This window comes from Schistocerca nitens, chromosome 11 (assembly GCF_023898315.1).
Source record: "Schistocerca nitens isolate TAMUIC-IGC-003100 chromosome 11, iqSchNite1.1, whole genome shotgun sequence".
NCBI lineage: Eukaryota > Metazoa > Arthropoda > Insecta > Orthoptera > Acrididae > Schistocerca > Schistocerca nitens.
The window spans coordinates 143,878,772-143,905,527 of NC_064624.1; the positions used below are offsets into that span (position 1 = coordinate 143,878,772).

At 58.2% G+C, this 26,756-nt stretch overlaps 1 protein-coding gene across 1 annotated transcript; it reads right to left on the bottom strand.

The window, feature by feature from the left end:
• Positions 1 to 2,029: 2,029 nt before the first annotated feature.
• On the bottom strand, positions 2,030 to 26,756 carry LOC126213165 (mRNA decay activator protein ZFP36L3-like). The gene is made up of 3 exons (XM_049940787.1): positions 26,067 to 26,756; positions 15,964 to 16,035; positions 2,030 to 2,870 (listed from the first exon to the last, which is right to left on the bottom strand). Exons 1-3 carry the CDS (start codon positions 26,237 to 26,239, stop codon positions 2,030 to 2,032), a joined length of 1,086 nt encoding a protein of 361 aa, XP_049796744.1. The 5' UTR covers positions 26,240 to 26,756.

Below are 26,756 nucleotides of genomic sequence, written 5' to 3' on the forward strand. Positions count from 1 at the left end.
TGCAAAAACAGCATCCCTTGCCGAGACAGCACGCCTTGCAAAGATGGCACGTGTTGCCAAGGCAGGATGCCTTGTGTTGGCAGCACACCTTGCAAATACAGCTTGCCTTGCGAAGACAGCACGCCTTACAAAGACTAAATGCCTTGCAAAGACAGCACATCTTTCTAAGACAGCACGCCTTGAAAAGAGAGAAGGCATGCGAAGACAGAATACCTTACCAAGGCACCACACCTTGCCGAGACAGAACACCTTGCCACGACAGCACGCATTGCCAAGACAGAATGTGTTACGAAGACAGCACGCCTTGCCAAGACAGTACGCCCTGCGAAGACAGCACGCCTTGTGAAGACAGCACGCCTTGCGAAGAAAGCAACCCTTCTCAAGACAGCACGCTCTGTCAAGACAGCATGCACTGTCGAGACAGCACGCCTTGTAAAGAGAGCATGCCTTGCCAAGACAGCATGCATTGTGAACACAGAACATCTTTCCAAGACAGCACGCCTAGTGAATGCACCACGCCTTGCCAAGACAGCACATCTTGCCAAGACAGCACGCCTTGCCAAGACAGCACACCTTGCCAAAACAGCACGCATTGTAACGCAGCACAGCTTGCGAAGATAGCACGGCTGGTGAAGACAGCACGCCTTGCTAAGAAAGCATGGCTTGCTAAGACAGAATGGCTTGCTAAGGCAGCACCGAACACCCTGCCAAGGAAGCAGACATTGCCAAAACAGCACGCATTGAGAAAGCAGCACAGCTTGCGAAGACAGCTCACCTTGAAAAGACAGCACACCTCCAAAGACAGAACGCCTTGCCAAGATATCATACCTTGCCAAAACAGCATACCTTGCCAAAACAGCACACCTTGTGAAGAAAGCAGCACTCCTTGCGAAGGCGGCCTCCTTGCGAAGGCTGCACTCCTTGCTAAGGCTGCACTCCTTGCGAAGGCTGCACTCCTCGCGAAGGCTGCACTCCTTGCGAAGGCTGCACTCCGTGCGAAGGCATGCACTCCGTGCGAAGGCTGCACTCCATGCGAAGGCTGCACTCCGTGCGAAGGCTGCACTCAATGCGAAGGCCTGAACTCTGTGCGAAGGCAGCACTCCTCCCGAGGGAAGCAATCCTTGCGAAGGAAGCAATCCTTGCGAAGGCAGCACTCCTTGCGAAGGCAGCACCCATTGCGAAGGCAGCACTCCTTGCGAAGCAGCTCTCGTTTTGAAGGCAGCATTCCTTGCGAAGGCAGCACTCCTTGCGAAGGCTGCACTCCGTGCAAAGGCTGTACTGCATGCGATGGCTGCACTCCTTGCGAAAGCTGCACTCCACGCGAAGGCTGCACTCTGTGCAACAGCAGCAGTCCTAGCGAAGGCTGCACTCCATGCGATGGCTGCACGCCATGCAAACGCTGCCCTCCATGCGAAGGCTGCACTCCGTGCAAAGGCTGCTCTCCATGCGAACTCTGCACTCTGTGCGAAGGGTGCACTCCGTGCGAAGGCTGCACTCCGTGCGAAGGGTGCACTCCGTGCGAAGGCTGCACTCCTTGCGCAGGTTGTATTCCGTGCGAAGGATGCACTCCGTGCGAATTCTGAACTCCCTGCGATGGCTGCAATCCGTGAAAAGGCAGCACTCCTTGTGAAGGCAGCACTCCTTGCGAAGGCAGCACTCCTTGCGAAGCCAGCACTCCTTGCGAAGGCAGTACTTCTTGCGAAGGCAACTCTCCTTGCGAAGGCAGCACCCCTTGCAAATCAGCACTCCTTGCGAAAGCAGCAGTCCTTGCGAAGACAGCACTCCTTGCGAAGGCTGCCTCCTTGCGAAGGCTGCACTCCTTGCGAAGGCTGCACTCAGTGCAAGGGCTGCACTCCGTGCGATGGCTGCACTCCTTGTGAAGGCTGCACTCCATGCGAAGGCTGCACTCCGAGGAAAGGTTGCACTCCGAGCGAAGGTTGCAGACCGTATGAAGGCTGCGCTCCGTGTGAAGGCTGCATTCGGTGTGAAGGCTGCACTCTGTGCGAAGGCTGCCCTCCGTGTGAAGGCCTCACTCCGTGCGACAGCAGCACTCCGTGCGAAGGCTGCACTCATTGCGAAGGCTGCATTCTGTGCGAAGGCTGCAGTCCTTGCGAAGGCTGCACTCGGTACGAAGGCTGCACTCCGTGCGAAGGCTGCACACCGTGCGAAGGCTGCACTCTGTGCGAAGGCTGCACTCCGTGCAAACGCTGCATTCCGTACAAAGGCTGCATTCCGTACAAAGGCTGCACTCCGTGCGAAGGCAGCACTCCGTGCGAAGGCAGCACTCGTTGCGAAGGCAGCACTCTTTGCGCAGGCAGCACTCTTTGCGCAGGCAGCACTCCTTGCGAAGGCAGCACTCCTTGTGAAGGCAGCACTCCTTGTGAAGGCAGCACTCCTTGCAAAGGCAGCACTCCTTGCGAAGGCAGCACTCCTTGCGAAGGCAGCACTCCTTGCGAATCAGCACTCCTTGCGAATCAGCACACCTTGTGAAGGCAGCACTCCTTGCGAAGGCAGTAGTCTTTCCGGACGCTGCACTCCTTGCGAAGGCTGCACTCCTTGCAAAGGCTGCACTGCATGTGAAGGCTGCATTCCGTGCGATGGCAGCACTCCGTGCGAAGGCTGCACTCCATGCGAAGGATGCACGCCGTGCAACAGCAGCACTTCGTGTGAAGGCAGCACTCCATGCGAAGGTTTCACTCCATGCAAAAGCTGCACTCCATGCAAATGCTCCACCCCATGTGATGGATGCACTCCATGCAAAGGCTGCACTCCATGCAAATGCTGCACTCCATGCGAAGGCTTCACTCCGAGCGAAGGATGCACTCCGAGCAAAGGTTGCACTCCGAGCAGAGGTTGCACTCCGAGTGAAGGTTGCAATCTGTACAGATACTGCACTCCATGCGAAAACTGCATTTCATGCAAAGGCTGCACCCCATGCAAAGGCTGCAATCTGAGCAAAGGCTGCACTCTGTGCAAAGGCTGCACTCAGTGTGAAGGCTGTGCTCCTTTCAAAGGCTGCACTCCTTGAGAGGGCTGCACTCCATGCGTAGACTGCACGCCGTGCGATGGCTGCACTCCATGCAAAGGCTGCATTCCATGCAAAGGCTGCACTCCGTGCAACAGCAGCACTTCGTGCGAAGGCAGCACTCCATGCGAAGCCTTCACTCCATGCGAAGGCTGCACTCCATGAAAACGCTGCACTCCTTGCGAAGGCTGCACTCCATCGAAGGCTCCACTCTGAGCGAAGGTTGCACTCCGAGCAAAGGTTGCACTCCGAGCGAAGGTTGCACTCCAAGACAAGGCTGCACTCTGTGTGAAGGTTGGACTCCGTGCGAATGCTGAAATTCGCGCGACGGCTGCTCTCCGCGCGAAGGCTGCACTCCGTGCGTAGGATACACTCCGTGCGAAGGCTGCACTTCATGCGAAGGTTCCACTCCATGCGAAGGCTGCACTCCGTGCGAAGGCAACACTCCGTGCGAATGCATCACTCCTCGCGATGGCAGCACTCCTTGCGAAGGCAGCACTCCTTGCAAAGGCAACACTCCTTGCAAGGGCAGCACTCCTTGCGAAGGCAGCTCTCCTTGCGAAGGCAGCACTCCTTGCGAAGGCAGCACTCATTGCGAATCAGCACTCCTTGCGAAGGCAGCACTCCTTGCGAAGGCAGTAGTCTTTGCGAAGGCAGCACTCCTTGTGAAGGCAGCACTCCTTGTGAAGGCAGCACTCCTTGCAAAGGCAGCACTCCTTGCGAAGGCAGCACTCCTTGCGAAGGCAGTACTCCTTGCGAATCAGCACTCCTTGCGAATCAGCACACCTTGTGAAGGCAGCACTCCTTGCGAAGGCAGTAGTCTTTCCGGACGCTGCACTCCTTGCGAAGGCTGCACTCCTTGCAAAGGCTGCACTGCATGTGAAGGCTGCATTCCGTGCGATGGCAGCACTCCGTGCGAAGGCTGCACTCCATGCGAAGGATGCACGCCGTGCAACAGCAGCACTTCGTGTGAAGGCAGCACTCCATGCGAAGGTTTCACTCCATGCAAAAGCTGCACTCCATGCAAATGCTCCACCCCATGTGATGGATGCACTCCATGCAAAGGCTGCACTCCATGCAAATGCTGCACTCCATGCGAAGGCTTCACTCCGAGCGAAGGATGCACTCCGAGCAAAGGTTGCACTCCGAGCAGAGGTTGCACTCCGAGTGAAGGTTGCAATCTGTACAGATACTGCACTCCATGCGAAAACTGCATTTCATGCAAAGGCTGCACCCCATGCAAAGGCTGCAATCTGAGCAAAGGCTGCACTCTGTGCAAAGGCTGCACTCAGTGTGAAGGCTGTGCTCCTTTCAAAGGCTGCACTCCTTGAGAGGGCTGCACTCCATGCGTAGACTGCACGCCGTGCGATGGCTGCACTCCATGCAAAGGCTGCACTCCATGCAAAGGCTGCACTCCGTGCAACAGCAGCACTTCGTGCGAAGGCAGCACTCCATGCGAAGCCTTCACTCCATGCGAAGGCTGCACTCCATGAAAACGCTGCACTCCTTGCGAAGGCTGCACTCCATCGAAGGCTCCACTCTGAGCGAAGGTTGCACTCCGAGCAAAGGTTGCACTCCGAGCGAAGGTTGCACTCCAAGACAAGGCTGCACTCTGTGTGAAGGTTGGACTCCGTGCGAATGCTGAAATTCGCGCGACGGCTGCTCTCCGCGCGAAGGCTGCACTCCGTGCGTAGGATACACTCCGCACTCCGTGCGAAGGCTGCACTTCATGCGAAGGTTCCACTCCATGCGAAGGCTGCACTCCGTGCGAAGGCAACACTCCGTGCGAATGCATCACTCCTCGCGAAGGCAGCACTCCTTGCGAAGGCAGCACTCCTTGCAAAGGCAACACTCCTTGCAAGGGCAGCACTCCTTGCGAAGGCAGCTCTCCTTGCGAAGGCAGCACTCCTTGCGAAGGCAGCACTCATTGCGAATCAGCACTCCTTGCGAAGGCAGCACTCCTTGCGAAGGCAGTAGTCTTTGCGAAGGCTGCACTCCTTGCGAAGGCTGCACTCCGTGCAAAGGCTGCACTGCGTGCGATGGCTGCACTCCTTGCGAAGGCTGCACTCCATGCGAAGGCTGCACTCTGTGCAACAGCAGCACTCCTAGCGAAGGCTGCACTCCATACGATGGCTGCACGTCATGCAAAGGCTGCCAACCATGCGGAGGCTGCACTCCGTGCGAAGGCTGCTCTCCATGCGAAGGCTGCACTCCGTGTGAAGGCTGCAAACCGTGCGAAGGCTGCACTCCGTGCGAAGGCTGCATTCCGTGCGAAGGATGCACTCCGTGCGAATTCTGCACTCCCTGCGAAGGCTGCATTCTGTGCAAAGGCAGCACTCCTTGCGAAGGCAGCACTGCTTGCGAAGGCAGCACTCCTTGCGAAGGCAGTACTTCTTGCGAAGGCAGCACTCCTGGCGAATCAGCACTCCTTGCGAAAACAGCACTCGTTGCGAAGGCAGCACTCCTTGCGAAGGCTGCCTCCTTGCGAAGGCTGCACTCCTTGCGAAGGCTGCACTGAGTGCAAAGGCTTCACTCCATGCGATGGCTACACTCATTGCGAAGGCTGCACTCCATGCGAAGGTTGCACTCCGTGCAACAGTAGCACTCCTTGCGAAGGCAGCACTCCTTGTGAAGGCAGCACTCCTTGCGAATCAGCACTCCTTGCGAAGGCAACACTCCATGCGAAGGCAGCACTCCTTGCGAAGGCAGCACTCCTTGCGAATCAGCACTCCTTGTGAAGGCTGCACTGCGTGTGAAGGCAGCACTCCGTGCGAAGGCAGAACTCGTTGCGAAGGAAGCACTCCATGCGCAGGCAGCACTCCTTGCAAAGGCAGCACTCCTTGTGAAGGCAGCACTCCTTGCGAAGGCAGCACTCCTTGCGAAGGCAACACTCCATGCGAAGGCAGCACTCCTTGCGAAGGCAGCACTCCTTGCGAATCAGCACTCCTTGTGAAGGCTGCACTGCGTGTGAAGGCAGCACTCCATGCGATGGCAGCACTCCGTGCGAAGGCTGCACTCCATGCAAAGGTTTCACTCCATGCTTAGGCTGCACTCCATGCAAATGCTCCACCCCATGTGAAGGATGCACTCCATGCAAAGGCTGCACTCCATGCAAACGCTGCACTCCATGCGAAGGCAGCACTCCGAGCAAAGGTTGCACTCCGAGCAGAGTTTGCACTCTGAGCGAAGGTTGCTATCCATACGAAGACTGCACTCCATGCGAAAACTGCATTTCATGCAAAGGCTGCACCCCGTGCAAAGGCTGCATTCTGAGCAAAGGCTGCACTCTGTGCAAAGGCCGCACACCGTGCGAAGGCTGTGTTCCTTACAATGGCTGCACTCCGTGCGTAGGCTGCACACCGAGTGAAGGTTGCACTCCGAGCGAATGTTGCACTCCGAGCGATGGTTGCACCACAAGATAAGGCTGCAGTCTGTGTGAAGGATGCAATCCGTGCAAAGGCTGCACTCCATGCGAAGGCTGCTCTCCGCGCGAAGGCAGCACACCTTGCGATGGCTGCACTCCATGCGAAGGCTGCACTCCATGTGAAGGCTTCACCCCATGCGAAGGCAGCGCTCTATGCGATGGCTGCACTCTATGCGAAGGCAGCACTCCATGTGAAGGCTGCACTCCATGCAAAGGCTGCACTCCATGCAAACGCGGCACCCCATGTGAAGGCTGCACTCCGAGCGAAGATTGCACTCCGAGCGAAGGTTGCACTCCGAGCGAAAGTTCCACTCAGAGTGAAGGTTGCACTCCATACGAAGACTGAAATCCATCGAGAAATAGCATTTCATGTGAAGGCTCCACTCCATGCAAAGGCTGCACCCCGTGCAAAGGCTCCACTCCGTGCGAAGGCTACACTCCGTGCGAAGGCTGCACACCTTGGGAAATCTGCGCTCCTTACGTAGGCTGCACTCCTTGTGATGGTAGCACGCCGTGCGAAGGCTGCACTCCGTGGGAAGGCTGCACCCCATGCGAAGGCTGCACTCCGTGCAAAGGCTCCACTCCGTGCGAAGGCTGCCCTCCGTGCGAAGGCTGCACTCCGTTGAAGGCCTCCACTCCGTGCGAAGGCTGCACTCCGTGCAAAGGCTGCATTCCGTGCGAAGGATGCACTCCGTGCGAATTCTGCACTCCCTGTGAAGGCTGCCATCCGTGCAAAGGCAGCACACCTTGCGAAGGCAGCACACCTTGCGAAGGCAGCACTCCATGTGAAGGCAGCACTCCTTGCGAAGGCAGCACTCCTTAAGAAGGCAGCTCTCCTTCCGAAGGCAGCACTCCTTGCGAATCAGCACTCCGTGCGAAGGCAGCACTCCTTGCGAAGCAGCTCTCCTTGTGACGGCAGCACTCCTTGCGAAGGCAGCACTCCTTGCGAATCAGCACTCCTTGCGAAAGCAGCACTCCTTGCGAAGGCAGCACTCCTTGCGAAGGCTGCACTCCTTGCAAAGGCTGCACTCCGTGCAAAGGCTGCACTGCGTGCAATGGCTGCACTCCTTGCAAAGGCTGCACTCCATGCGAAGGCTGCACTCAGTGGAACAGCAGCACTCCTAGCGAAGGCTGCACTCCATGCGATGGCTGCACGCCATGAAAAGGCTGCCCTCCATGCGAAGGCTGCACTCCATGGGAAGGCTGCTCTCCATGAAAAGGCTGCAATCCGTGCGAAGGCTGCACTTCGTGCGAAGGCTGCACTCCTTGCGAAGTCTGCATTCCGTGCGAAGGATGCACTCCGTGCGAATTCTGCACTCCCTGTGAAGACTGCCATCCGTGCAAAGGCAGCACACCTTGCGAAGGCAGCACACCTTGCTAAGGCAGCACTCCTTGCGAAGGCAGCACTCCATGTGAAGGCAGCACTCCTTGCGAATCAGCACTCCTTGCGAAGGCAGCACTCCATGTGAAGGCAGCACTCCTTGCGAAGGCTGCACTCCTTGCGAAGGCTGCACTCCTTGCGAAGGCTGCACTCCGTGCGAAGGCTGCACACCGTGCGATGGCTACACTCATTGCGAAGGCTTCACTCCATGTGAAGGCTGCACTCCGTGCAACAGCAGCACTCCTTGCGAAGGCAGCACTCCTTGCGAAGGCAGCACTCCTTGCGAATCAGCACTCCTTGCGAAAGCAGCACTCCTTGCGAAGGCAGCACTCCTTGCGAAGGCTGCACTCCGTGCAAAGGCTGCACACCGTGCAAAGTCTGCACCCCGTGCAAAGGCTGCACTCTGTGCAATGGCTACACTCATTGCGAAGGCTGCACTCCATGCGAAGGTTGCAATCCGTGCAACAGCAGCACCTCGTGTGAAGGCAGCACTCAATGTGAAGGCTTCACTCCATCCAAAGGCTGCACTCCATGCGATGGCTGCACTCCATGTGAAGTCTGCACTCCATGCGAAACCTGCACTCTGTGCAACAGCAACACTCCTTGCCAAGGCAGCACTCCATGCGAAGTCAGCACTCCTTGCGAATCAGCACTCCTTGAGAAAGCAGCACTCCTTGCGAAGGCAGCACTCCTTGCGAAGGCTGCACTCCTTGCGAAGGCTGCACTCCGTGCAAAGGCTGCACTCTGTGCAAAGGCTGCACTCCGTGCAAAGGCTGCTCTCTGTGCGATGGCTACACTCATTGCGAAGGCTGCACTCCATGCGAAGGTTGCAATCCGTGCAACAGCAGCACCTCGTGTGAAGGCAGCACTCCATGTGAAGGCTTCACTCCATCCAAAGGCTGCACTCCATTCGATGGCTGCACTCCATGTGAAGTCTGCACTCCATGCGAAATCTTCACTCCGTGCAACAGCAGCACTCCTTGCCAAGGCAGCACTCCTTGCGAAGGCAGCACTCCTTGCGAAGGCATCACTCCGTGCAAACGCTGCGCTCAATGCGAAGGCTGCACTTCGAGTGAAGGTTGCACTCCGAGCGAAGGTTGCACTCGGTGTGAAGGCTGCACTCCGTGCGAAGGCCTCACTCTGTGCGAAAGCTGCAATCCGTGAATTGGCTGCACTCCGTGCGAAGGCTGCACTCCGTGCGAAGGCTGCACTCCGTGCGAAGGCTGCACTCCGTGCGAACGCAGCACTCCGTGCGAACGCAGCACTCCTTGCGAACGCAGCACTCGTTGCGAAGGCAGCACTCCTTGCGCAGGCGGCACTCCTTGCGAAGGCGGCACTCCTTGTGAAGGCGGCACTCCTTGCGAAGGCAGCACTCCTTGCGAAGGCAGCACTCCATGCGAAGGCAGCACTCCTTGCGAAGGCAGACCTCCTTGCAAAGGCAGCACCCCTTGCGAATCAGCACGCCTTGTGAAGGCTGCACTGCGTGTGAAGGCTGCACTAAGTGCGATGGCAGCACTCCGTGCGAAGGGTGCACTCCATGCGAAGGGTGCACGGCATGCAACAGCAGCACTTCGTGCGAAGGCAGCACTCCATGCGAAGGTTTCACTCCATGCAAAGGCTGCACTCCATGCAAATGCTCCACCCCCTGTGAAGGATGCACTACATGCAAAGGCTGCACTCCATGCAAAGGTTGCACTCCATGCGAAGGCAGCACTCCGAGTGAAGGATGCACTCCAAACAATGGTTGCACACCGAGCAGAGGTTGCACTCTGAGTGAACGTTGCAATCCATACGAAGACTGCACTCCATGCGAAAACTGCATTTCATGCAAAGGCGGCACCCCGTGGAAAGGTTGCATTCTGAGCCAAGGATACACTCCGTGTGAAGGCTGTGCTCCTTACAAAGGCTGCACTCCTTGCGAAGGCTGTACTCCGTGCATACGCTGCACGCCGTGCGATGGCTGCACTCCATGCAAAGGCTGCACTCCATGCAAAGGCTGCACTCCGTGCAACAGCAGCACTTCGTGCGATGGCAGCAGTCCATGCGAAGGTTTCACTCCATGCGATGGCTGCACTCCATGGAAACGCTGCACCCCATGCGAAGGCTGCACTCCGAGAGAAGGTTGCACTCCGAGCGAAGGTTGCACTCCGAGCGAAGGTTGCAGTCCAAGCCAAGGCTGCACTCTGTGTGAAGGATGCACGCCGTGCGAAGGCTGCACTCCGCGCGAAGGCTACTCTCCGCGGGAAGGCAGCACTCCGTGCGAAGGCAGCACTCCCTGCGAAGGCAGCACTCCATGCAAGGGCAGCACTCCTTGCGAAGGCAGCTCTCCTTGCGAAGGCAGCTCTCCTTGCGAGGGCAGCACTGCATGCGAAGGCAGCACTCATTGCGAATCAGCACTCCTTGCGAAAGCAGCACTCCTTGCGAAGGCAGCACTCCTTGCAAAGGCAGCACTGCATGCGAAGGCAGCACTCCTTGCGAAGGCAGCACTCCATGCGAAGGCAGCAGTCCTTGCCAATCAGCACTCCTTGCGAGAGCAGCACTCCTTGCGAAGGCTGCCTCCTTGTGAAGGCTGCACTCCTTGCGAAGGCTGCACTCCGTGCAAAGGCTGCACTCCGTGCAAAGGCTGCACTCCGTGTGATAGCTACACCCATTGCGAAGGCTTCACTCCATGCAAAGGTTGCACTCCGTGCAACAGCAGCACTCCTTGAGAAGGCAGCACTCCTTGCGAAGGCAGCACTCCTTGCGAAGGCAGCACTCCTTGCGAATCAGCACTCCTTGCGAATGCAGCACTCCTTGCGAATGCAGCACTCCTTGCGAAGGCAGATCTCCTTGCGAAGGCTGCCTCCTTGCGAAGGCTGCACTCCTAGCGGAGGCTGCACTTCGTGCAAGGGCTGCGCTCCGTGCAAGGGCTGCACTCCGTGCAATAGCTACACTCATTGCGAAGGCTGCACTCCATGCGAAAGTTGCACTCCGTGCAACAGCAGCACTTCGTGTGAAGGCAGCACTCCATGTGATGGCTTCACTCCATCCAAAGGCTGCACTCCATGCGATGGCTGCACTCCATGTGAAGTCTGCACTCCATGCGAAGGCTGCACTCCATGCAACAGCAGCACTCCTTGCGAAGGCAGCACTCCTTGCGAAGGCAGCACTCCTTGTGAAGGCAGCACTCCTTGTGAAGGCAGCACTCCTTGCAAAGGCAGCACTCCTTGCGAAGGCAGCACTCCTTGCGAAGGCAGCACTCCTTGCGAAGGCTGCACTCATTGTGAATCAGCACCCCTTGCGAAGGCAGCACTCCTTGCGAAGGCAGTAGTCTTTGTGAAGGCTGCACTCCTTGCGAAGGCTGCACTCCGTGCAAAGGCTGCACTGCGTGCGATGGCTGCACTCCTTGCGAAGGCTGCACTCCATGCGAAGGCTGCACTCTGTGCAACAGCAGCACTCCTAGCGAAGGCTGCACTCCATACGATGGCTGCACGTCATGCAAAGGCTGCCAACCATGCGGAGGCTGCACTCCGTGCGAAGGCTGCTCTCCATGCGAAGGCTGCACTCCGTTTGAAGGCTGCAAACCGTGCGAAGGCTGCACTCCGTGCGAAGGCTGCATTCCGTGCGAAGGATGCACTCCGTGCGAATTCTGCACTCCCTGCGAAGGCTGCATTCTGTGCAAAGGCAGCACCCCTTGCGAAGGCAGCACTGCTTGCGAAGGCAGCACTCCTTGCGAAGGCAGCACTCCTTGCGAAGGCAGTACTTCTTGCGAAGGCAGCACTCCTGGCGAATCAGCACTCCTTGCGTAAACAGCACTCGTTGCGAAGGCAGCACTGCTTGCGAAGGCTGCCTCCTTGTGAAGGCTGCACTCCTTGCGAAGGCTGCACTGAGTGCAAAGGCTGCACTCCATGCGATGGCTACACTCATTGCGAAGGCTGCACTCCATGCGAAGGTTGCACTCCGTGCAACAGTAGCACTCCTTGCGAAGGCAGCACTCCTTGTGAAGGCAGCACTCCTTGCGAATCAGCACTCCTTGCAAAAGCAGCACTCCTTGCGAAGGCAGCACTCCTTGCGAAGGCTGCCTCCTTGCGAAGGCTGCACTCCTTGCGAAGGCTGCACTCCCCGCGATGGCTACACACATTGCGAAGGCTGCACTCCATGCGAAGGTTGCACTCCGTGCAACAGCAGCACTTCGTGTGAAGGCAGCACTCCATGTGAAGGCTTCACTCCATCCAAAGGCTGCACTCCATGCGATGGCTGCACTCCATGCGAAGTCTGCACTCCATGCGGAGGCTGCACTCCGTGCAACAGCAGCACTCCTTGAGAAGACAGCACTCCTTGCGAAGGCAGCACTCCTTGCGAAGGCATCACTCCGTGCAAACGCTGCACTCCATGCGAAGGCTGCACTCCGAGTAAAGGTTGCACTCCGAGCGATGGTTGCACTCGGTGTGAAGGTGCACTCCGTGCGAAGGCTGCACTCGGTGCGAAGGCCTCACTCCGTGCGACAGCAGTACTCCGTGCGAAGGCTGCACTCCTTGCGAAGGCTGCATTCTGTGCGAAGGCTGCAGTCCTTGCGAAGGCTGAACTCTATGCGGAGGCTGCAGTCCTTGCGAAGGCTGCAATCCGTGCATAGGCTGCACTCCGTGCGAAGACTGCACTCCGTGCGAAGGCTGCACTCCGTGCGAAGGCTGCACTCCGTGCGAAGGCAGCACTCCGTGCGAAGGCAGAACTCGTTGCGAAGGCAGCACTCCTTGCGCAGGCAGCACTCCTTGCAAAGGCAGCACTCCTTGTGAAGGCAGCACTCCTTGCGAAGGCAGCACTCCTTGCGAAGGCAACACTCCATGCGAAGGCAGCACTCCTTGCGAAGGCAGCACTCCTTGCGAATCAGCACTCCTTGTGAAGGCTGCACTGCGTGTGAAGGCTGCACTCCATGCGATGGCAGCACTCTGTGCGAAGGCTGCACTCCATGCAAAGATTTCACTCCATGCTTAGGCTGCACTCCATGCAAATGCTCCACCCCATGTGAAGGATGCACTCCATGCAAAGGCTGCACTCCATGCAAACGCTGCACTCCATGCGAAGGCAGCACTCCCAGCAAAGGTTGCACTCCGAGCAGAGTTTGCACTCTGAGCGAAGGTTGCTATCCATACGAAGACTGCACTCCATGCGAAAACTGCATTTCATGCAAAGGCTGCACCCCGTGCAAAGGCTGCATTCTGAGCAAAGGCTGCACTCTGTGCAAGGGCCGCACACCGTGCGAAGGCTGTGTTCCTTACAATGGCTGCACTCCGTGCGTAGGCTGCACACCGAGTGAAGGTTGCACTCCGAGCGAATGTTGCACTCCGAGCGATGGTTGCACCACAAGATAAGGCTGCAGTCTGTGTGAAGGATGCAATCCGTGCAAAGGCTGCACTCCATGCGAAGGCTGCTCTCCGCGCGAAGGCAGCACTCCTTGCGATGGCTGCACTCCATGCGAAGGCTGCACTCCATGTGAAGGCTTCACCCCATGCGAAGGCAGCGCTCTATGCGATGGCTGCACTCTATGCGAAGGCAGCACTCAATGCGAAGGCTGCACTCCATGCAACAGCAGCAATCTGTGCGAAGGCATCACTCCATGCGTATGCTGCACTCCATGCAAATGCTGCACTCCATGTGAAGGCTTCACTCCATGCAAAGGCTGCACTCCATGCAAACGCGGCACCCCATGTGAAGGCTGCACTCCGAGCGAAGATTGCACTCCGAGCGAAGGTTGCACTCCGAGCGAAAGTTCCACTCAGAGTGAAGGTTGCACTCCATACGAAGATTGAAATCCATCGAGAAATAGCATTTCATGTGAAGGCTCTAGTCCATGCAAAGGCTGCACCCCGTGCAAAGGCTCCACTCCGTGCGAAGGCTACACTCCGTGCGAAGGCTGCACACCTTGGGAAATCTGCGCTCCTTACGTAGGCTGCACTCCTTGCGATGGTAGCACGCCGTGCGAAGGCTGCACTCCGTGGGAAGGCTGCACCCCGTGCGAAGGCTGCACTCCGTGCAAAGGCTCCACTCCGTGCGAAGGCTGCACTCCGTGCGAAGGCTGCACTCCGTTGAAGGCCTCCACTCCGTGCGAAGGCTGCACTCCGTGCAAAGGCCGCATTCCGTGCGAAAGATGCACTCCGTGCGAATTCTGCATTCCCTGTGAAGGCTGCCATCCGTGCAAAGGCAGCACACCTTGCGAAGGCAGCACACCTTGCGAAGGCAGCACTCCATGTGAAGGCAGCACTCCTTGCGAAGGCAGCACTCCTTAAGAAGGCAGCTCTCCTTCCGAAGGCAGCACTCCTTGCGAATCAGCACGCCTTGTGATGGCTGCACTGCGTGTGAAGGCTGCACTAAGTGCGATGGCAGCACTCCGTGCGAAGGGTGCACTCCATGCGAAGGGTGCACGCCATGCAACAGCAGCACTTCGTGCGAAGGCAGCACTTCATGCGAAGGTTTCACTCCATGCAAAGGCTGCACTCCATGCAAATGCTCCACCCCCTGTGAAGGACGCACTACATGCAAAGACTGCACTCCATGCAAAGGTTGCACTCCATGCGAAGGCAGCACTCCGAGTGAAGGATGCACTCCAAACAATGGTTGCACACCGAGCAGAGGTTGCACTCTGAGTGAACGTTGCAATCCATACGAAGACTGCACTCCATGCGAAAACTGCATTTCATGCAAAGGCGGCACCCCGTGGAAAGGTTGCATTCTGAGCCAAGGATACACTCCGTGTGAAGGCTGTGCTCCTTACAAAGGCTGCACTCCTTGCGAAGGCTGTACTCCGTGCATTCGCTGCACGCCGTGCGATGGCTGCACTCCATGAAAACGCTGCACTCCATGCAAAGGCTGCACTCCGTGCAACAGCAGCACTTCGTGCGATGGCAGCACTCCATGCGAAGGTTTCACTCCATGCGATGGCTGCACTCCATGGAAACGCTGCACCCCATGCGAAGGCTGCACTCCGAGAGAAGGTTGCACTCCGAGCGAAGGTTGCACTCCGAGCGAAGGTTGCAGTCCAAGCCAAGGCTGCACTCTGTGTGAAGGATGCACGCCGTGCGAAGGCTGCACTCCGCGCGAAGGCTACTCTCCGCGGGAAGGCAGCACTCCGTGCGAAGGCTGCACTCCGTGCGAAGGCTGCACTCCGTGCGAAGGCTCCACTCCGTGCGAAGTCTCCACTCCGTGCGAAGGCTCCACTCCGTGGTAAGGCAACACTCCGTGCGAAGGCAGCACTCCCTGCGAAGGCAGCACTCCATGCAAGGGCAGCACTCCTTGCGAAGGCAGCTCTCCTTGCAAAGGCAGCTCTCCTTGCGAGGGCAGCACTGCATGCGAAGGCAGCACTCATTGCGAATCAGCACTCCTTGCGAAAGCAGCACTCCTTGTGAAGGCAGCACTCCTTGCAAAGGCAGCACTGCATGCGAAGGCAGCACTCCTTGCGAAGATAGCACTCCTTGCGAAGGCAGCACTCCATGCGAAGGCAGCACTCCTTGCGAATCAGCACTCCTTGCGAGAGCAGCTTTCCTTGCGAAGGCTGCCTCCTTGTGAAGGCTGCACTCCTTGCGAAGGCTGCACTCCGTGCAAAGGCTGCACTCCGTGCAAAGGCTGCACTCCGTGTGATAGCTACACCCATTGCGAAGGCTTCACTCCATGCAAAGGTTGCACTCCGTGCAACAGCAGCACTCCTTGTGAAGGCAGCACTCCTTGCGAAGGCAGCACTCCTTGCGAAGGCAGCACTCCTTGCGAATCAGCACTCCTTGCGAATGCAGCACTCCTTGCGAATGCAGCACTCCTTGCGAAGGCAGATCTCCTTGCGAAGGCTGCCTCCTTGCGAAGGCTGCACTCCTAGCGGAGGCTGCACTTCGTGCAAGGGCTGCGCTCCGTGCAAGGGCTGCACTCCGTGCAATAGCTACACTCATTGCGAAGGCTGCACTCCATGCGAAAGTTGCACTCCGTGCAACAGCAGCACTTCGTGTGAAGGCAGCACACCATGTGATGGCTTCACTCCATCCAAAGGCTGCACTCCATGCGATGGCTGCACTCCATGCGAAGTCTGCACTCCATGCGAAGGCTGCACTCCATGCAACAGCAGCACTCCTTGCGAAGGCAGCACTCCTTGCGAAGGCAGCACTCCTTGCGAAGGCATCACTCCGTGCAAACGCTGCACTCCATGTGAAGACTGCACTCTGAGCAAAGGTTGCACTCCGAGCGAAGGTTGCACTTGGTGTGAAGGCTGCGCTCCGTGCGAAGGCTGCACTCTGTGCGTAGGCTGCACGCCGTGCAATGGCTGCACTCCATGCGAAGGCTGCAACCCATGCAAAGGCTGCACTCCGTGCAACAGCAGCACTTCGTGCGAAGGCAGCACTCCATGCGAAGGCTTCACTCCATGTGAAGGCTGCACTCCATGCAAACGATGCACTCCATGCGAAGACTGCACTCCGAGAGAAGGTTGCACTCCGAGCGAAGGTTGCACTCCGAGCGAAGGCTGCACTCTGTGTGAAGGATGCACGCCATGTGAAGGGTGCACTCCGCGCGAAGGCTACTCTCCGCGGGAAGGCAGCACTCCGTGCGAAGGCTGCACTCCGTGCGAAGGCTCCACTCGGTGCAAAGGCTGCACTCCGTGCGAAGGCAACACTCCGTGCGAAGGCAGCACTCCTTGCGAAGGCAGCACTCCTTGCAAGGGCAGCACTCCTTGCGAAGGCAGCTTTCCTTGCGAAGGCAGCTCTCCTTGCGAAGGCAGCACTCCTTGCGAAGGCAGCACTCATTGCGAATCAGCACTCGTTGCGAAAGCAGCACTCCTTGCGAATGCAGCACTCCTTGCAAAGGGAGCACTGCATGCGAAGGCAGCACTCCTTGCGAAGGCAGCACTCCTTGCGAAGGCAGCACTCCTTGCGAAGGCAGCACTCCTTGCGAAGGCAGCACTCCTTGCGAAGGCAGAACTCCTTGCGAATCACACTCCTTGCAAAAGCAGCACTCCTTGCGAAGGCAGTACTCATTGCGAAGGCTGCACTCGTTGCGAAGGTTGCACTTCTTGCGAAGGCTGCACTCCTTGTAAAGGCTGCACTCGGTGCGATGACAGCACTCCGTGCGAAGGCTGCTCTCCATGCGAAGGGTGCACGCCGTCCAACAGCAGCACCTCGTGTGAATGCAGCACTCCATGTCAAGGCTTCACTCCATCCAAAGGCTGCACTCCATGCGATGGCTGCACTCCATGCGAAGTCTGCACTCCATGCGAAGGCTGCACTCCATGCAACAGCAGCACTCCTTGCGAAGGCAGCACTCCTTGCAAAGGCAGCACTCCTTGTGAAGGCTGCACTCCATGCGAAGGCTGCACTCCGAGGAAAGGTTGCACTCCGAGCGAAGGTTGCAGACGGTGTGAAGGCTGCGCTCCGTGCGAAGGCTGCACTCGGTGTGAAGGCTGCACTCTGTGCGAAGGCTGCACTCCGTGCGAAAGCCTCACTCCGTGCGACAGCAACACTCCGTGCGAAGGCTGCACTCCTTGCGAAGGCTGCATTCTGTGCGAAGGCTGCAATCCTTGCGAAGGCTGCACTCGGTACGAAGGCTGCACTCCATGCGAAGGCTGCACACCGTGCGAAGGCTGCACTCCGTGCAAACGCTGCACTCCTTGCGAAGGCTGCACTCCATCGAAGGCTGCACTCCGAGCGAAGGTTGCACTCCGAGCGAAGGTTGCACTCCGAGCGAAGGTTGCACTCCAAGCCAAGGCTGCACTCTGTGTGAAGGTTGGACTCCGAGCGAAGGCTGAAATTCGCGCGACGGCTGCTCTCCGCGCGAAGGCTGCACTCCGTGCGTAGGATACACTCCGTGCGAAGGCTGCACTTCGTGCGAAGGTTCCACTCCATGCGAATGCTGCACTCCGTGCGAAGGCAACACTCCGTGCGGATGCATCACTCCTCGCGAAGGCAGCACTCCTTGCGAAGGCAGCACTCCTTGCAAAGGCAACACTCCTTGCAAGGGCAGCACTCCTTGTGAAGGCAGCTCTCCTTGCGAAGGCAGCACTCCTTGCGAAGGCAGCACTCATTGCGAATCAGCACTCATTGCGAATCAGCACTCCTTGCGAAGGCAGCACTCCTTGCGAAGGCAGTAATCTTTGCGAAGGCTGCACTCCTTGCGAAGGCTGCACACCTTGCGAAGGCTAAACTCCGTGTAAAGGCTGCACTCCATACTATTACAGCACTCCGTGCGAAGGCTGCACTCCATGCGAAGGCTGCTCTCCGTGCGAAGGCTGCACTCCTTGGGAAATCTGCACTCCTTACATAGGCTGCACTCCTTGCGATGGTAGCACTCCATGCGAAGGCTGCACTCCGTGCAAAGGCTGCACTCCGTGGGAAGGCTGCACCCAGTGCGAAGGCTGCACTCTGTGCAAAGGCTCCACTCTGTGCGAAGGCTGCACTACGTGCGAAGGCTGCACTCCGCGTGAAGGCCTGCACTCCGTGCGAAGGCTGCACTCCGTGCAAAGGCTGCACTGCGTGCGATGGCTGCACTCCTTGCGAAGGCTGCACTCCACGCGAAGGCTGCACTCTGTGCAACAGCAGCACTCCTAGCGAAGGCTGCACTCCATGCGATGGCTGCACGTCATGCAAAGGCTCCCAACCATGCGAAGGCTGCACTCCGTGCGAAGGCTGCTCTCCATGCGAAGGCTGCACTCCGTGTGAAGGCTGCAAACCGTGCGAAGGCTGCACTCCGCGCGAAGGCTGGATTCCGTGCGAAGGATGCACTCCGTGCGAATTCTGCACTCCCTGCGAAGGCTGCATTCTGTGCAAAGGCAGCACTCCTTGCGAAGGCAGCACTGCTTGCGAAGGCAGCACTCCTTGCGAAGGCAGCACTCCTTGCGAAGGCAGTACTTCTTGCGAAGGCAGCACTCCTGGCGAATCAGCACTACTTGCGAAAGCAGCACTCGTTGCGAAGGCTGCCTCCTTGCGAAGGCTGCACTCCTTGCGAAGGCTGCACTGAGTGCAAAGGCTGCACTCCATGCGATGGCTACACTCATTGCGAAGGCTACACTCATTGCGAAGGCTGCACTCCATGCGAAGGTTGCACTCCGTGCAACAGTAGCACTCCTTGCGAAGGCAGCACTCCTTGTGAAGGCAGCACTCCTTGCGAATCAGCACTCCTTGCAAAAGCAGCACTCCTTGCGAAGGCAGCACTCCTTGCGAGCTGCCTCCTTGCGACGGCTGCACTCCTTGCAAAGGCTGAACTCCGTGCGATGGCTACACACATTGCGAAGGCTGCACTCCATGCGAAGGTTGCACTCCATGCGAAGGTTGCTCTCCGTGCAACAGCAGCACTTCGTGTGAAGGCAGCACTCCATGTGAAGGCTTCACTCCATCCAAAGGCTGCACTCCATGCGATGGCTGCACTCCATGATAAGTCTGCACTCCATGGGGAGGCTGCACTCCGTGCAACAGCAGCACTCCTTGAGAAGACAGCACTCCTTGCGATGGCAACACTCCTTGCGAAGGCATCACTCCGTGCAAACGCTGCACTCCATGCGAAGGCTGCACTCCGAGTAAAGGTTGCACTCCGAGCGATGGTTGCACTTGGTGTGAAGGCTGCACTCCGTGCGAAGGCTGCACTCGGTGCGAAGGCTGCACTCTGTGAGAAGGCTGCACTCCGTGCGAAGGCCTCACTCCGTGCGACAGCATCACTCCATGCAAAGGCTGCACACCTTGCGAAGGCTGCATTCTGTGCGAAGGCTGCACTCCTTGCGAAGGCAGCACTCCGTGAGAAGGCTGCACTCCATACGAAGACTGCACTCCATGCGAAAACTACGTTTCATGTGAAGGCTACACCCCGTGCAAAGGCTGCATTCTGTGCAAAGGCTGCACTCTGTGCAAGGGCTGCACTCCTTGCGAAGGCTGTGCTCCTTATGAAGGCTGCACTCCTTGCGAAAGCTGCAGTCCTTGCGAAGGCTGCACTCCGTGCGAAGGCTGCACTCCGTGCGAAGGCTGCACTCCGTGCGAAGGCTGCACTCACTGCGCAGGCTGCACTCCGTGCGAAGGCAGCACTCCTTGCGGTGGCAGCACTCCTTGCGAAGGCAGCTCTCCTTGCGAAGGGAGTACTCCTTGCGAAGGGAGTACTCCTTACGAAGGCAGGACTCCTGGCGAATCAGCGCTCCTTGCGAAAGCAGCAATCCTTACGATGGCAGCAGTCATAACGAAGGCTGCACTCCTTGCGAAGGCTGCACTCCTCGCGAAGGGTGCACTCCATGCAAAGGCTGCACTCCGTGCGATGGCTGCACTCCATGCGAAGGCAGAACTCCGTGCAAAGGCTGCACTCCGTACGATGACTGCACTCCATGCAAAGGCTGCACTCCATGCGATGGCTGCACTCCATGCGAAGGCAGAACTCCGTGCGAAGGCTGCACTCCGTGCGATGACTGCACTCCATGCGAAGGCTGCACTCCATGCAAATGCTGCACTCCATACGAAGACTGCACTCCATGCGAAAACTGCATTTCATGTGAAGGATGCACACCGTGTAAAGGCTGCATTCTGTGCAAAGGCTGCACTCTGTGCAAAGGCTGCACTCCATGCCAAGGCTACACTGTGCGAAGGCTGCACACCGTGCGACGGCTGCACTCCTTGCGAAGGCTGCACTCCGTGCGATGGCTCCACTCCTTGTGAAGGCAGCACTCCTTGCGCAGGCAGCACTCGTTGCAAAGGCAGCACTCCTAGCGAAGGCAGCACTCCGTGTCAAATCTGCACTCCGTGCGATGGCAGCACTCCGTGCGAATGCTTCACTCCGTGCGAAGGCAGCACTCCTTGCGAAGGCAGCACTCCGTGCATTCGCTGCACACCATGCGAAGGCTGCGTTCCGTGCAAAGGCTGCGATCCGTGCGAAGGCTGCACTCGGTGCGAAGTCTGCTCTCGGTTCGATGTCTGCACTCGGTGCGAAGGATGCACTCGGTGCGAAGGCTGCACTCCGTGCGAAGGCTGCACTCCGTGCGAAGGCAGCACTCCGTGCGAAGGCACCACTCCTTGCGAAGGCTGCAATCCTTGCGAAGGCTGCAGCCCTTGCGAAGGCTTCAGTCCTTGTGAGGGCTGCACTCTGTGCGAAGGCTGCACTCCGTGCGAAGTGAGAACTCCATGCGATGGCTGCACTCTGTGCGAAGGCTGAACTCCATGCGATGGCTGCACTTTGTGCGAAGGCTGCACTCCATGTGAAGGATGCACTCCATGCAAAGGCTGCATTCCATGCAAACGCTGCAATCCATGCGATGGCAGCACTCCTTGGGAAGGCAGCACTCCTTGCAAAGTCAGCACTCCTTGTGAAGGCGGCAGTCCTTGCGAAGGCAGCACTCCTTGCGAAGGCAGCACTCCTAGCGAATCAGTACTCCTTTGCAAAGGCAGCACTCCTTGCGAAGGCAGTACTCCTTGCAAAAGCTGCACTCCTTTCGAAGGCTGCACTCGTTGCAAAGGCTGCACTCTTTGCGAAGGCTGCACTGCGTGTAAAGCCTGCACTCTGTGCGATGGCAGCACTCCATGCGAAGGCTACACCTCGTGTGAAGGCTGCACTCCGTGCGAAGTCTGCACTCGGTGTGAAGTCTGCAATCGGTGCGAAGGCTGCACTCAGTGCGAAAGCCGCAGTCCGTGCAAAGGCAGCACTCCATGCATGGGCAGCACACCTTGCGAAGGCTGCACACCGAGCGAAGCTTGCACTCCGAGCTTAGGTTGCACTCTGAGCGAAGGTTGCACTCCGAGCCAAGAATGCTTTCTGTGCAAAGGCTGCACTCCATGCGAAGGCTGCATTCCATGTGAAGGCCGCAATCCCTGCAAAGGCTGCACTTCGTGCGAAGGCTACACTCCGTGCGAAGGCTGCACTCTGTGCGAAGGCTGCACTCCATGCAAAGGCTGCACTCCATAGAAACGCTGCACTCCATGCGAAGGCTGCACCCTGAGAGAAGGTTGCACTCCGAGCGAAGGTTGCACTCCAAGCGAAGGTTGCACTCCAAGCCAAGGCTGCACTCTGTGTGAAGGATGCACGCCGTGCGAAGGCTCCACTCCGTGCGAAGGCTCCACTCCGTGGTAAGGCAACACTCCGTGCGAAGGCAGCACTCCCTGCGAAGGCAGCACTCCTTGCAAGGGCAGCACTCCTTGCGAAGGCAGCTCTCCTTGCGAAGGCAACTCTCCTTGCGAAGGCAGCACTCCTTGCGAAGGCAGCACTCATTGCGAATCAGCACTCCTTGCGAAAGCACACTCCTTGCGAAGGCAGTACTATTTGCGAGGGCTGCACTCCTTTCGAAGGCTGCACTCCTTGCGATGGCTGCACTCCTTGTAAAGGATGCACTCCGTACGATGACAGCACTCCGTGCGAAGGCTGCACTCCGTGCGAAGGCTGCACACCTTGGGAAATCTGCGCTCCTTACGTAGGCTGCACTCCTTGCGATGGTAGCACTCCGTGCGAAGGCTGCACTCTGTGGGAAGGCTGCACTCTGTGGGAAGGCTGCACCCCGTGCGAAGGCTGCACTCCGTGCATCAGCTCCACTCCGTGCGAAAGCTGCACTCCGTGCGAAGGCTGCACTCCGTGCGAAGGCTGCACTCCGTGCGAAGGCAGCACTCCGTGCGAACGCAGCACTCCGTGCGAACGCAGCACTCGTTGCGAAGGCAGCACTCCTTGCGCAGGCGGCACTCCTTGTGAAGGCGGCACTCCTTGCGAAGGCAGCACTCCTTGCGAAGGCAGCACTCCTTGCGAAGACAGCACTCCTTGCGAAGGCAGCACTCCTTGCGAATCAGCACTCCTTGTGAAGGATGCACTGCGTGTGAAGGCTGCACTCAGGGCGATGGCAGCACTCCGTGCGAAGGCTGCACTCCATGCGAAGGGTGCACACTGTGCAACAGCAGCACTTCGTGCGAAGGCAGCACTCCATGTGAAGGTTTCACACCATGCAAAGGATGCACTCCATGCAAATGCTCCACCCCCTGTGAAGGATGCACTACATGCAAAGGCTGCACTCCATGCAAAGGTTGCACTCCATGTGAAGGCAGCACTCCGAGCGAAGGATGCACTCCAAGCAAAGGTTGCACACCAAGCAGAGGTTGCACTCCAAGCGAAGGTTGCAATCCATATGAAGACTGCACTCCATGCGAAAACTGCATTTCATGGAAAGGCGGCACCCCGTGCAAAGGCTGCATTCTCAGCCAGGGCTGCAATCTGTGCAAACGCTGCACTCCGTGCGAAGGCTGTGCTCCTTACAAAGGCTGCACTCCTTGCGAAGGCTGCACTCCGTGCGTAGGCTGCACGCCATGCGATGGCTGCACGCCATGCGAAGGCTGCACTCCATGCGAAGGCTGCACTCCGTGCAACAGCAGCACTTCGTGCGATGGCAGCACTCCATGCGAAGGCTTCACTCCATGCGAAGGCTGCACTCCATGCACATGCTGCACCCCATGCGAAGGCTGCACTCCGAGAGAAGGTTGCACTCCGAGCGAAGGTTGCACTCCGAGCGAAGGTTGCACTCTGAGCGAAGGTTGCAGTCCAAGCCAAGGCTGCACTCTGTGTGAAGGATGCACGCCGTGCGAAGGCTGCACTCCGCGCGAAGGCTACTCTCCGCGGGAAGGCAGCACTCCGTGCGAAGGCTGCACTCCGTGCGAAGGCAACACTCCGTGCGAAGGCTGCACTCCGTGCGAAGGCTCCACTCCGTGCGAAGTCTCCACTCCGTGCGAAGGCTCCACTCCGTGGTAAGGCAACACTCCGTGCGAAGGCAGCACTCCCTGCGAATCAGCACTCCTTGCATGGGCAGCACTCCTTGCGAAGGCAGCTCTCCTTGCGAAGGCAGCTCTCCTTGCGAAGGCAGCACTGCATGCGAAGGCAGCACTCATTGCGAATCAGCACTCATTGCGAATCAGCACTCCTTGCGAAAGCAGCACTCCTTGCGAAGGCAGCACTCCTTGCAAAGGCAGCACTGCATGCGAAGGCAGCACTCCTTGCGAAGGCAGAACTCCATGCGAAGGCAGCACTCCATGCGAAGGCAGCACTCCTTGCGAATCAGCACTCCTTGCGAAAGCAGCACTCCTTGCGAAGGCAGTACTATTTGCGAAGGCTGCACTCCTTGCGAAGGCTGCACTCCTTGCGATGGCTGCACTCCTTGTAAAGGATGCACTCCGTGCGATGACAGCACTCCGTGCGATGGCTGCACTCCGTGCAAAGGCTGCACACCTTGGGAAATCTGCGCTCCTTACGTAGGCCGCACTCCTTGCGATGGTAGCACTCCTTTCGAAGGCAGCACTCCTTAAGACGGCAGCTCTCCTTGCGAAGGCAGCACTCCTTGCGGATCAGCATTCCTTGCGAGAGCAGCACTCTTTGCGAAGGCTGCCTCCTTGTGAAGGCTGCACTCCTTGTGAAGGCTGCACTCCATGCAAAGGCTGCACTCCGTGCAAAGGCTGTACTCCGTGTGATAGCTACACACATTGCGAAGGCTTCACTCCATGCGAAGGTTGCACTCTGTGCAACAGCAGCACTCCTTGCGGAGGCAGCACTCCTTGCGAAGGCAGCACTCCTTGCGAAGGCAGCACTCCTTGCGAATCAGCACTCCTTGCGAATGCAGCACTCCTTGCGAAGGCAGATCTCCTTGCGAAGGCTGCCTCCTTGCGAAGGCTGCACTCCTAGCGAAGGCTGCACTCCGTGCAAGGGCTGCACTCCGTGCAATGGCTACACTCATTGCGAAGACTGCACTCCATGCAAAGGTTGCACTCCGTGCAACAGCAGCACTTCGTGTGAAGGCAGCACTCCATGTGATGGCTTCACTCCATCCAAAGGCTGCACTCCATGTGATGGCTGCACTCCATGCGAAGTCTGCACTCCATGCGAAGGCTGCACTCCATGCAACAGCAGCACTCCTTGTGAAGGCAGCACTCCTTGCGAAGGCAGTACTCCTTGCGAAGGCATCACTCCGTGCAAACGCTGCACTCCATGTGAAGACTGCACTCTGAGCAAAGGTTGCACTCCGAGCGAAGGTTGCACTCGGTGTGAAGGCTGCGCTCCGTGCGAAGGCTGCACTCCGTGCGTAGGCTGCACGCCGTGCAATGGCTGCACTCCATGCGAAGGCTGCAACCCATGCAAAGGCTGCACTCCGTGCAACAGCAGCACTTCGTGCGAAGGCAGCACTCCATGCGAAGGCTTCACTCCATGCGAAGGCTGCACTCCCTTGCAAACGCTGCACTCCATGCGTAGGCTGCACTCCGAGAGAAGGTTGCACTCCGAGCGAAGGTTGCACTCCGAGCGAAGGCTGCAGTGTGAAGGATGCACGCCATGTGAAGGCTGCACTCCGCGTGAAGGCTACTCTCCGCAGGAAGGCAGCACTCCGTGCGAAGGCTGCACTCCGTGCGAAGGCTCCACTCCGTGCAAAGGCTGCACTCCGTGCGAAGGCAACACTCCGTGCGAAGGCAACACTCCGTGCGAAGGCAGCACTCCTTGCGAAGGCAGCACTCCTTGCAAGGGCAGCACTCCTTGCGAAGGTAGCTTTCCTTGCGAAGGCAGCTCTCCTTGCGAAGGCAGCACTCCTTGCGAAGGCAGCACTCATTGCGAATCAGCACTCCTTGCGAAAGCAGCACTCCTTGCGAAGGCAGCACTCCTTGCAAAGGCAGCACTGCATGCGAAGGCAGCACTGCATGCGAAGGCAGCACTCCTTGCGAAGGCAGCACTCCTTGCGAAGGCAGCACTCCTTGCGAAGGCAGCACTCCTTGCGAAGGCAGCACTCCTTGCGAAGGCAGCACTCCTTGCGAAGGCAGCACTCCTTGCGAAGGCAGCACTCCTTGCGAAGGCAGCACTCCTTGCGAAGGCAGCACTCCTTGCGAATCAGCACTCCTTGCAAAAGCAGCACTCCTTGCGAAGGCAGTACTCTTTGCGAAGGCTGCACTCGTTGCGAAGGTTGCACTTCTTGCGAAGGCTGCACTCCTTGTAAAGGCTGCACTCCGTGCGATGACAGCACTCCGTGCGAAGGCTGCTCTCCATGCGAAGGGTGCACGCCGTCTAACAGCAGCACTTCGTGTGAATGCAGCACTCCATGTCAAGGCTTCACTCCATCCAAAGGCTGCACTCCATGCGATGGCTGCACTCCATGCGAAGTCTGCACTCCATGTGAAGGCTGCACTCCATGCAACAGCAGCACTCCTTGCGAAGGCAGCACTCCTAGCAAAGGCAGCACTCCTTGCGAAGGCAGCACTCCTTGCGAAAGCAGCACTCCATCGAATGCTGCACTCCGAGCAAAGGTTGCATTCCGAGCGAAGGTTGCACTCGGTGTGAAGGCTGCGCTCCGTGCGAAGGCTGCACTCGGTGCGAAGGATGCACCCTGTGCGAAGGCTGCACTCCGTGTGAGGGCCTCACTCCGTGCGACGGCAGCACTCTGTGCGAAATCAGCACTCCTTGCGAAGGCTGCATTCTGTGCGAAGGCTGCAGTCATTGCGAAGGCTGATCTGTGTGCGAAGGCTGCAGTCCTTGTGAAGGCTGCAATCCGTGCAAAGGCTGCACTCGGTATGAAGGCAGCACTCCGGGTGAAGGCTGCACTCCGGGTGAAGGCTGCACTCCGTGCAAAGTCTGCACTCCATGCGAAGGCTGCACTCTGTGCGAAGGCAGCACTCCGTGCGAAGGCAGCACTCGTTGCGAAGGCAGCACTCCTTGTGCAGGCAGCACTCCTTGTGAAGGCAGCACTCCTTGCAAAGGCTGCACTCTTTGCGAAGGCTGCACTCCGTGTAAAGCCTGCACTCCGTGCGATGGCAGCACTCCATGCGAAGGCTACACCTCGTGTGAAGGCTGCACTCCGAGCGAAGTCTGCACTCGGTGTGAAGTCTGCAATCGGTGCAAAGGCTGCACTCAGTGCGAAAGCCGCAGTCCGTGCAAAGGCAGCACTCCATGCATGGGCAGCACACCTTGCGAAGGCTGCACACCGAGCGAAGTTTGCACTCCGAGCTTAGGTTGCA